This window comes from Choristoneura fumiferana, chromosome Z (genome assembly GCF_025370935.1).
Source record: "Choristoneura fumiferana chromosome Z, NRCan_CFum_1, whole genome shotgun sequence".
Classification (NCBI taxonomy): Eukaryota; Metazoa; Arthropoda; class Insecta; order Lepidoptera; family Tortricidae; genus Choristoneura; species Choristoneura fumiferana.
The window spans coordinates 37,056,142-37,068,180 of record NC_133472.1 but is presented as its reverse complement, the minus strand read 5'-3'; the positions used below and the strand labels follow the sequence as shown (position 1 = coordinate 37,068,180).

Sequence of the window (12,039 nt, the reverse complement as noted above, 5' to 3'; positions counted from 1 at the left end):
TATTGCATTGTCATCGGATTTACACAAAATTTCAGCTCAATCGGTTGAAGATATCCACTTCAAATTTAAGTTGAAATATTAATTCCACCCGAACAAACATAACTAGTTACATTACATTACAAGTTCATACCAAAATGTAAGCACTAGGTGCAAGTATTTTGAATAAAGAACAATTTTTAATTCTCATCCTCTTTGGCTGTCGCCATGTCGGAGGCTGAATAGCGCTTTAGACTCTTGCCATGCGCTGCCGCGGCGCCCACGGCAGAAAAAAAAGCTGGCTGAACGCGGTAATTCGGCCGAACGGCGCGTACTTATTATGAATTAGTGAATAAATCTTAACCTAATTTTAAATTTTGACCTTGTAAATAAATAGTGTTACTTAGTATGAATTATAACGGATTTTTTTTAGTGTAAAAAACATTAAATACAGCGGCTGTAAGTGCTTTATTGAAGTTGGGTTTTGTGAAGTGTGTGTCGGAGGTTTGTGGATCATAAATTGTTATTTAGTATTAATGATGTACAAAAAAATAAACCACTTTCTTAGAGACAATTATTATATTATCGAATGTTTTATAAAATCGCAAATTAATAAGTAGTTTAACATTAAAAACAACATAGGGTCACTCGCGCTCGTGTTGCCCCTAGCAACTGACGGCCATAATCTTGACAGCCTAGCAACCAAAAACCGCTGAATGAAACACGTTTCTTGTATGACGACCCCCTTTAATTTTTAACTTTATTTTATTTTTAGAATTTGTTGTTGTAGCGGCCACTGTAATACATAATCTGTGAAAATTTCAAGTGCCTAGCTATTACGGCTCAAGAGATAGAGCCCTGTGACAGACTTCATGTTTAGTTGTACTTTTACTGTAAAACGAAAAGATAAAGCTATCTTATTGGTTTCTTTATATAATTGTTCTTATATCGCTAGTAATAATTTAAATATCGTTTTCAGATCAAAATTAGTATCATTTTGAAGACCGGTTTTGTGAGTATCACTCAATATAAAATTTCAACCACAAACCGTTTCATAAGGAAAATTGTTGCTGGACATTTCCGAGATGTAGAGGAATTAAGAACAAAACAGGGACAGTGTTCAATAATTCAAGCTCGCATCATCTATTACATCTATTACACAAACATCTATTACTAAAATTAGGTAGTTAAAGTCTATACAAATTGCTTTGTTAATGACAGATTCATATGAGTATGACAGATGACAGAGCCTAGATTATTTCTTCTTTTGGCCACTATGAGCGCTGCGATAGATTTCATTACCCCCACCTCGAACTTCGCACCCTCCCAATAGGTAGGTACACGGTTATTTTTAATCAGGGATCAGGTACAAAGTTTCCTAATTTGGTAATCGACAGCGGTCACAATTAAGTCACACTTACATGGAACCGCAGACTTTTTTTGCTTTGATCATTTTTATTTTGAAAATAACTTTTATCGGAAATTCATTGTCACCCTACTAATTTTGTTAAGTATGAGCTGACAACCTTTTTCAAAAGCTTTATACTTAACGAAAATCATGCGCATACAAAGATCGAGCACCGCAGTGTAATGTCAGTGCAAAAAGTTGAACGTCCATCAACAGCAGTCTTAGGACATGAATAATGACAACAAGTAAGTATGATAAACAATCGTAATTGGGATAGGTAAGGGTAAAATTAAAACAGTACTTTGAAAAATGATTTAATTTTTTTCTTTATTATTTTTACATAATATTCATCGTTCATAAGTATACATAAATACTATGGTGTAGGTAATAATAAATATTTTAAATATAAAACTGATTTCACGAAATTTTATTTTGATAAGTTTACATTCACATTTCATAATTTGTGGAGATTCTGACCATATGGAAAACAACTAGACTTCATTGAATGGGAGATAGACCAAACAATAAGAACACAAGTACACAGATCTACACGATAACGTTATAAAGCGTACACATGGATTACTCGTTCTCGGGCTATTGCGTCGGCGCAGGCGCGGCCTGTGGACGGCGCGCGCGTCGGTCCTGCTAGCCTGGAATGCTCTTCAGCACTATTATCTCAACTTCGACTTTACTTATGTTTACGGAAAGCACATTGTTTTCATTCTATCGTTTCATTATTGATTTAGAATTAAATATCCTTACAGCATCGTTGTAATTAAATACTACGTTTCAATTTACATAGTTTGTTACTATATTTATGTCTATGAGACTTTAATTTCTAACTTTGTATTATTTTTGGTGTTAAAGATATCTATCAGATTGTTTTTTTTATTGCTATTGTCTATGTGGAACCTATGTATTACAGACTATTTATTCACGAACTACTTAGGTTATTAGGTCGAATTTGACTAAAACTTAAATCATTCTTAACTAAAAGAAGGATCAAGAGGGACGTTGATTTATAATGGGATTGAAATGGAGCGCGTCCGTGGTTGTCGCAGGCGCGGCTCGCGGAGGCGGTGCTTTATATTAAAACCGTGCAAATACCAACATTGAAATAAGTATTTAATTATTAGGTACGCATTTTATGACGATAGTTTAGTGAGCTCTGACTTTTAGTGACAATATCTAAATAAACTACTTATCGTGTTGTTCTTAATTGTAGCAAAATTATATTATTATAAAATTGTGCAGAGGGTTTTTTTATATCTAGACTTCAAAGTGAGAAGATAGACAGTAATTTGATTGAACAGTTTGTGAGAGCCGTTGAACGTAGTTGAGAGACATGAACAATGATTACTAAATTTTATAATTACTTTTCTACCCTATATAAAAGACGTAGTTATGTTCGTACGAAACTTTAAATTACATTTTGTATGTTTTTAAGACACATGTATCATTATTGCTGGTTATAAACAGTATTAGGATTGGCCGCTACCACGGAGGCTACCGGTGGTGCGACGCCGTTGGCTTTTGTGAGATGGAGACGGGGTGATGCTTATCGAGTTACAACGTAACGAGAGGCACTGTCTGTGCAGCTAGCTTAAGCAGCTCGCGTGTGTCGGTGCCTTGTAGGCGGAAGGTGTACAGGGAACAATGCTATTTAGCATGTATTTACCCCAACAGACAGTTCGTATACGAGCCAATCGCGTGTAATATTGGTTACGCACTAACCGGCCGCGTTTTGATCTCTTTTCGTCTCAGTTTCGTAAGCGCACATTTAAGAAACTGTTGCATCACCGCGTGGAGCTCGTTTACATAAGTCGGGTATTGTTAGCGGATGTATTGGTGAAAAATCATTATAAGGAACACGGGACACATCAAGAGTAAAATTAGTGATATACCTAAGGATGCCTCAACAGATAAAGAGATGTACGTTTATGTATTTACACATTTGTCTAGCATACTCGACGCAGGTACAGATCGATCGAAAATTCTCTCTGTGAGTGTTTAAAAAGATAATGCAGGAAATGTTTAATTCATCAACACAGAGGTGTTAGTTCGACTTGTTCGAAAGTTGGACCATTCGCGGTTCCACGGCCACGAGGAGGTTGTGAGCTATAATAGTAACCGAGTGCAACCACGTTGCCGGCTGTGACGGCGTCCCGCTGCTCTCGCTAGTGTCGTGACCTCGCCTCTTTACCCCGTCGCCAGCGAGATCTCGGACACACCTTTAAAGGGATAACGAGCACGCTTTTCTGTCATTTTAACGCGAACAGTCATTTCTATTATTTTCTACAAACTTCATCACTATTAATTGATACTATTATTCAATAATCTTGTAATTTTCATCAAAACTTATATAAAATTACTTAAATGTATTAACTAAACACTTAACACGTTAAAAATGGTTTAGAAAATATTGATATTCATTTTGAAACAATAGTTATAAGTCAGCTATTCAATCAAAGATTCAATCAGACTCGATAACAGTCGGTTATAAAACTATGCAAGCACTTTCGTAAATTGGCGTACCGTTATTGGTAGACATGATGAACGAATCTAACACAAAGCAGCTGGCTCAAAGCGCTATCACTTGTACTGTGGTTACTTGAGGAGTGCCCCCTTGTCGACGGCCGTGAGCCCCGGCCCTTGTTTATTCATTCAATAGCCTAATAAATTGACCTGACTTTATTCTGGTATTGAACATAATAAACATTTATTGTTCAAAATACGAGCATATCGTCAATATTTAATTTATCTAGCGTTCTTACATGTAAAATAAATAAGATCATTATTCAATAAAACGACATAATCTTATTTATAAATTATGTTACTCATTTAATATATATTACGAAAGCAGCCACTCCCCAAATATACGTAGTGTATAGTATACAGTTTTCCAAATTATTTGAGACAGAGTTAAAAGAAAAGTCTAACGAAACATTGAAGTCATAGGTAAACATCAAAATATAGTTTTAAATGAGCTTAGATATATATAATATCATGATTTAGTTTTATACATGAAATAATAATATTACACACTTTATTTAGTAAATACATGAGGCATAGTGTTCCTATTTATTTTCTGAGCAATTCATATTTTATATTATAAGGTACCTACAACACGACGACGTGATAATGCTAAATATCATTCGATTTTATACCTAATTACAACTATTTGACTGTTTCGACCATATACTATTAATTTAATAGTTATTTTAGGCAAGTACTTGGTATGTAAATGAGTGTTGATTTTTATTACGTTACTTGTACTAGTTTGACCCCGAACAGCAGAAGCCCCGGATCAAACTGCACTCGCGTATTGTATAGGTACTCTGAGCAATTAAAACTTGCTTTCAGTCGGATTCATTGCGATGGAGCTATTATCGTTACGTTAATGTTTTATCTTACTTGTGACGTTTTAACATGGATGCGTGTATAGTATATATAATATATTTATATAATAATATCTAAGATACATTCCCTTACAACTATTTGTCTCGTACTTATCATCTAATCACTAGACAAATATTTTAGAATTTCGTTTCGGAGAGACGAAGCAGACGCTACGTCGTAGTACCTACTCTCAAACGTCCTACCAGCGAACCTAAATTTTAATGTAAGTATCAATTTCGTACTACAATTTAAAATGCAGTAATGGTTTGCATTTTAAATAAAAAGTGAGTACACAGTTTAAGAGGTGCCATTATTATCAGAGTGCTTTTGATATACTTGTAGTATAATGTACGAAAATTTAATCTAAAACGTATGTACCTATTTAGTACAACATATTACTAGACATCTAAAATTTACAATTCTATATTTCTGATAAATTTCAGATTTGTTTCTTAATATTTGGGCACGGCCAAGCTTAGATCAAACTCGCGCACCACCGCCTGCGCCGAGGCGGCGCCGGCGCCGGCGCGCGGCGACCAGCGCGGCGGCAGTCGCAACTCAAACCAGGGCCACGTGACTAACAGAATTCACCCTACAAACGTAACGGCAATAAAACAAATTTTTCAAGTTCAACCAATTGAACACATTATATATAGCGCAAAGATGTTTCAAGGGCTCCGTAAGGTATATTGACTCTGCTGTATGTCTAAAATCGGTACCTATAAATATGTACATATATGTATAAAACATAATTTGACTTCAGTACTCTTCAAATATTTGATTACACGGCCGTGTTTGCTATGTGGAGAGCAGAAGTTAAAATATTCAGTTAATTGGTAAGGTTTCAACAGCTATGTAATCATGTCATGGAACCCGCAATGAGTGCGATATTGTCCTCGTCCAGTCGCAGCTGATGACAGGAACCCTGCTTGTCAGATATTCGAGGGTTGCGGTGAATGCCGTTGTTGGTAGGAAGTCGTGCGGCCGGCCCGCGCGCCGTCGGCTCTGCGTGAGCCCCGACGCGCAGGCGGCTCGGGTCGGCTTCCCAGCCACCAACTCTCCTCTAATGCTCAACGAAACGCTTCCAGCTACTAGAGCTTAGGTACTTCTAGCGAGCAATATAAGCTAAATATTTCGTCTAAATCGAACTAATTATGGAAAGCATTGCATAGACTACTTAACTGTGCGCCTATTCTATAGAGGTAGCAAATATTCCGAATAAATAAAAAAAAAACTATTTGTACTACTATTAAAATGAAATCAAATGATGTATCAAATTCAGTTAAAATAACAAAATCTGGTTTATAATTAATTCGACTAGAATTTGATTTGATTTAAAGAAACATTTAGGTTAAGACAAAACATTAAAAATCTCACGTAGCCTCTGCATGCTGGGAAGCTACAAATAAATTGGAATACTGCTACTAATTTCAAAGATACAATCATTGCAGGTAAAACCAAAAGTTGATATTACATTTAAGTACTAACTTTTACTCCTGAAAAAGTACACCGACGTCGTGTCCTTAAGCTATGCTTGCTAGTAGCGACTACTTATTTGTCAGGAATGTCTTTGACTTTATTAAATGGCACTGATTTAGAATCATCGCGTAAAAATTAACATTTTTTTAGTGCTATAATATAAAATAGGTAATTTAAAGTCAATATAAAACGTAACCTCTCGGAAACTTTACCTTAAATTTAATATAACTTAAGTTTTCGAATCGTGATCTCAACTTTTCTTTCACCAATAAAAAAACCTTTCGATTAAAAGTACCTACTTCGATAATCTAAAAAACATAAAGTGACAGAAGTAACTACATATGTAGGTAATGGTATACATGCTGTAGTAAGAAATATAGATGTTCCAACTTCGCATGCATATCGCAAATGGGCTGAGATATCATGATAGTATATTATTGAAGAATAAGTAGTTAAATCATTATTAACAGCAAAGGATGAATATTTACCTGTTCGACATGTAACGACGACTATCATTACGAAAATGCACTTGAAATTCCGACATGGTCATTTAAGGTTTGACAAGAATTGTGTGATTTTATTGCATTAAGTACAATTAATATTACTATGGTTTTCGTATGTCATGCAATCAACGTGCATTTAATAATGAAAAGCAAAGATTATTGCTGATTCCAAACATTTACAAATTACAACACAAAAGCTATGGGTTAACACTAATATAAATAAAAATATATTTAAACTTAAATTGGAATGGTTTGCAGCTACATTCAAACAAAAAACACCTAATAGTATTATCACAATAATTCAGGAACAGCAAAGAATAAACAAATAACTAATTAGTTTTATAACATACAAAATTCTACTAAAACTAATTGATAAGTCAAGCAGAGAAATTTGAGCATCAGATTTTATTATACATTATTTGGTACTCCACTCATTTTGCCACACAAATAATAATAATAATAATTTGAAACTTTGATTTATCATTATTCTATTTCATACAACCAAATTGGTACCTATTCAACAGCATTTTAGGAACTTTTCCAATTATTACGAAAAATTGCACGGCGTCAAATCTCAATATGAAACTGGAAAACGTGGAACAAACTTTTCTTTTCATAAATCGTGCTGAATTTAAAAGATCGGGTTCGGTATCGTAAAGCTATTTATGCCTAAAGCCTTAGCGTAAACATGATTGTAATCTTTCGGCGCGCTAATATTTACAGAGAGCCGAGGGCGACCGTCAGCGACCTACCACTCTGCTGGCGAGTGGCGAGAGGCGACTCCGCCGCACTAACATTATACGCACCCCTCTACTCCCCATTCAAATGCGATACGAACCGAAACACTACCAAAAGTAAAACACGTATTCTTCCACGTTACCTAAAATGTTCAGTCGTTTAGTTCCTACATCAGACTCCAAGAAAAAAGATTTATTACCTTAGATTTAAGACGTCCACATTATTTAACCCCCAGACATGCTATTTACATTTTCATTAGATTAATTATAGTTTATAACTAGGTAGTGCGGTTATATCTACAAATTCATTTTCGAAATAAGTATAAGTCTACGGCGTATTTGTTGCTAACCCTTTTCTAAGCCGTATCGATATTACATCTAGCGCTACTTCGTCATCTAAGTCGTTTCGGACATGTGCGGGTTTGTTTCAAATTATTATTTTGTGTGATTGAAGTGGAAAAATAAGTGGATAAAAGACTGCGTTCCCTCTATTTATCCTCTTCCAGAAGAACCAGATCGTCAGCCACGACGTCGGAGACGTGCAGGTAAATGATCCAGTACATGAGGTTGAAACACACGAAGCACACCGGAAATACGATGCGCGAATACTTGTCGATGTCCGAAGGGGTCATGCCCAGCAGCTTGCTAATATCCTGAAAATAAAACAAAAACTTTTAACGACGCAAACTACAAAATAACTTATGTACGCCAGCTTTATATATTCATCAAAATCTACTCCTTCCTCATTATTTTTAAAAAGTTTCGCATAGCAGAGTAAAATAGCTCCCGAGCAAGCGTTGAACTAGATATTAATTTTGTTTTTAGACATAGACAGTAGTAGTAGTAGTAGTAATAGTAGTAGTTTTCGCATCGCTTAGCAAGGCTTAACATAAAAAAATCAACGATTTAGAATAAGTACTATGTGAAATTTCATTACCTTTCCGGGATGCAGAATATGCGGTGGCGGTCCAGGATTCTCTTCTTCTGCACCGCTTCTGCCGCCGTTTATAGTATTCTCTAAAGTGCCACCTTTTGAATGTGCTTTAGGATCATGAACTTTGAATCGGACCTCCTGTAACATTTAGTTTTAAATTTTACCGAAGGCACACGTATAGTAATATTGATAAATGCTTAAAACAAAAAAGTAAAACATATTACCGAGCAGCTTACCGAAGGTCTTCCCGGAGGACATCTACCTAAAGTTCCCATTTTAGAAAGAGTGTGCGGGTCACCGACTGGAGGGCAATCGACAGGCAGTTTCTTTTCGGACGCTATTTTCTGTATGGCTACAAATCTTTGCTTTCTCATTTGTATTCTTTTTGCCATATATCCTACTGTTGCATATTCTGAAAAGACAGAAAAACGCGGCTGTCAAAGTAAATCGAGCATGATATTTCATGGAACGGTTGAGAAGGAAACATTATTATTAAGAAAATAATGGCTGTCGCTTAGCTTATATATGCAATGCCAGTGAGAATATTTAATCGCTTTATAAGTTACACATTAAAAGAAATCGCTTTAGCAAAAGGATAAATAAATAAAATGAGTACCTAAGAGACTGGCAAAAACCATGACGAAGCAGGTGCCGAGGTAGACGTCGATGGACTTGACGTAGGAGATCTTGGGCAGCGCCGCGTTGGTGGACGACATGAGCGTGGTCATGGTGAGCACGGTGGTGACGCCGAGCGACACGCGCGCCGGCGTGGCGTTGCGGTTCAGCCAGAATGACACCCACGAGATTATCACGATCAGCCCCGACGGGATGTAGATCTGGATCAGGTAGTAGCCCATCGACCGCACGAACTGGATCTCGCACGCCAACCGAGAATAGTTTCCTGTACATGCACAAACAATGTTACCCATTTCAGCCCTCATGCGTAACTAATGTGCATTTTAATACATTTGTACTTTTTTGTGTATTTTATATTTGTGTAAGTAAAAGTTACAAAATATATAAAAAAATAACTTTGCACTTCATGAAATGTCTCTATTAGAGCTTTATATTTAAACAAAATAAATGCTTAGTTTGACATGACTTGAACATAAAAATATTATATAACGTTAATATAGTATAATCACACCACTCTATTGTGTTTTTTGTGCAATGATACAAAAGCAGGACGTGAAAAGATTCGTGACTGTTTCTGTCCAGTGTTTTAGGTAGTGGTCTTTTCACTTGTTAGTTTCGGGTAAGTCTCCCGCGATACCTGTAGTAAGGGAGATCTCCATGGCTCGCTGGCGATGCCCGAGCACCTTGAACTGCGGCAGCGACACCTCGCTGGACACGCCCACCGAGTTGGGCCCCTCGTTCCATTTGTATCGGATGTCTCGCATGGTGTAGCCGACTGTGCGCAGCGGACACATAAATGAAATAACCCCAGGCCCATCGCAATGGGTTTTGAGCTCGAGCCGTCATTCGGTCTGTGTAAGAGCAGGGGAGTCACGAGCTCGGATAGTCGCTGTCTTGTCGTGCGTAGTCGTGTCGAGTCAGCGTATGTGCTTGTGTTGCGGTATCGATCGTCTGCACACGGGCTGGGGGAGACGGGGTCGGTGGCGGAGCGATGAACAAACAGTGCTGGGCAGCGCGCATGTAATGTTACCTGTCGTCAGCGTAACTACTGTCGCCCGCTGTCGGTGCCCGAGCACTCGGAACTGGGGCAGCTGCACCTCGTTGCTCATTCCGACGCTAGTATGCCCGTCTTTCCAATGGTATCGAATGTCTCTCATAGTGTATCCGACTCCGGAGACATGTCAAACACACAAAACGCTATCACTTACGCTGCGGTAGCATCGCGTTTCCCTCACCCACGCGGCCGCAACGATGTTGGAGATGAGACTCGCGGGCGAATGGCGAGGCGCAATCGAGCAGACCCGAGCGACCATATTGTACTTCGTGATTCTTCGGGTCAACTCGATATGGATGATAGAAAAATATAAATTCTACTAATCTACCTAGTTGGTGAAAGGGGACTGGAAACAAATAAAATATTAATGGTTGTATCTAATTACTACCTGGGAATATACAGGTACATAAGCACAATAACTAAGAGGTGATCGGTACAAAAAATAAACAAGTTCAGCAGATAAAAATAAGTAGGTAAGTGTGAAAATTTTGAGTAGGTATAAGCGGTAAAAACAAAAATTCATGCATGGTGCAATCAGTCAGTGGGGTGCTGGAACTGCTGGAGTGCGAGTGATGAGCAATCGCGGTGGTGGCAGGGTGGGTGGGTTGGCGCGGCCGCCGCGCGCGCAGCCGGGGCGCCACCGTCCCCGCCTCCGTAGGCCCGCAGCTATCGCAGCGTCGATGTCTCAGTATCATTTCTTTCGCTTTATGCTCGTGAGAACAAAGGCTTACTATTGTTTACGAGTCTACCTTCTGCGGGTGCTGTATGCGAGAAGGAGACGTTCCAACATATGAAAACACGAGGGAAATCACAGCACGTGTTGACGAAAAACGCTTGTGCTCACAGGGTATCCCTGTGTAGCATCTGTGATACAAGAAAGTGATCACAACACAATATTGGTAAGCCTAGTGACAAATTTGCATTGTGGTAGAATCAAATTAATGATTGCTTTGGGTGAGCACAATTAAACACTTATGATCTCAAAATATTATCAATTCATTATTTTTCTATCATCTGTGAAATTTAGTCTAAGCCTCGCTCTTTTAGTCTCTTTGGTTAAATGATCCCCGTTAGTAGATTACATATAGGCATCATGATACACAAATATGGCTGATACTGATTGAAAAGCGTGCTTTCCATAACTAATCCATCATTTTGACTTAGGTTTACAATAAAATATATAACATATATTCAGAGTATTCTAGGGACAAATATTTGCTAAACAATTTAAAGGCACACACTTTTTTAGCATAGGTACACTCAGTGATTTAAAATCAATCTTAATATTTATTTAAAAATATCTGGATACTTACAACTCTCAATTTCTATGTGACATAATTGTCTGTCCATTGGAAAGTACTGAAGATGCATAGGACATGATGCAGTGATAGTTAATCTGAAAGTAAATTTGTAAAATATTAACAACATTATTAATATTAAGTACTTTTGTAACCTGAGGGTAGGTATTAAGGTTACCTGATACTTCTAGTAATAGAGCCTGAGTGATGGATACGTATGAATTCGTTGCTAGTGGTTGCTATGTGGAAATAAGATTGCTTTTCATTTACAAAGAAAGTATCGGGCACCCATATATTCTTTATGAATTCGGATCCCACTGATAACGTCTCAACTCCTGGCCGCTTCTTATATGCCAATCTTGGATCTGTCCAAAATTGTCTGAAGTAAAAGTCCAGCGTGAAGTCCTGTTGAAAATATAATAACACAGCTTAATTATCCCCGTAATAAGTTTTGATTCGCTAAGAATAGTAGGATGTGAGATAACAACGACATGATCCAACTGAACTCAGAAGATCGAATGAATGAATTAAAGGTTTCGGGATAGTAAATTAAGCAACATACATAGTTCCTACTCAATCTAGATTAAAATTGAGAAATTCAATTGCGTCGTAGGA

The 12,039-nt window shown here is 37.4% G+C and overlaps 1 protein-coding gene across 9 annotated transcripts in view; it reads right to left on the bottom strand.

Moving 5' to 3' along the window:
• Positions 1–1,685: 1,685 nt before the first annotated feature.
• The window catches only part of LOC141436089 (gamma-aminobutyric acid receptor subunit beta-like), a 37,965-nt gene continuing 27,611 nt past the window's right edge, over positions 1,686–12,039 (bottom strand). For 3 of the 9 annotated variants that reach the window (XM_074098949.1, XM_074098943.1, XM_074099003.1), the window contains 7 exons: positions 11,603–11,829; positions 11,440–11,522; positions 9,710–9,847; positions 9,053–9,337; positions 8,661–8,848; positions 8,440–8,574; positions 1,686–8,155 (listed from right to left, as the gene is read on the bottom strand). In XM_074098949.1, the coding sequence (XP_073955050.1) occupies positions 7,991–8,155; positions 8,440–8,574; positions 8,661–8,848; positions 9,053–9,337; positions 9,710–9,847; positions 11,440–11,522; positions 11,603–11,829 (1,221 nt within the window). In that variant the 3' untranslated portion in view covers positions 1,686–7,990. Of the gene's footprint in view, positions 8,156–8,439; positions 8,575–8,660; positions 8,849–9,052; positions 9,338–9,709; positions 9,848–10,102; positions 10,241–11,439; positions 11,523–11,602; positions 11,830–12,039 lie in introns of all 9 variants that reach the window. The other 6 variants (XM_074098964.1, XM_074098956.1, XM_074098986.1 and 3 more) reach the window with 3 other exon arrangements.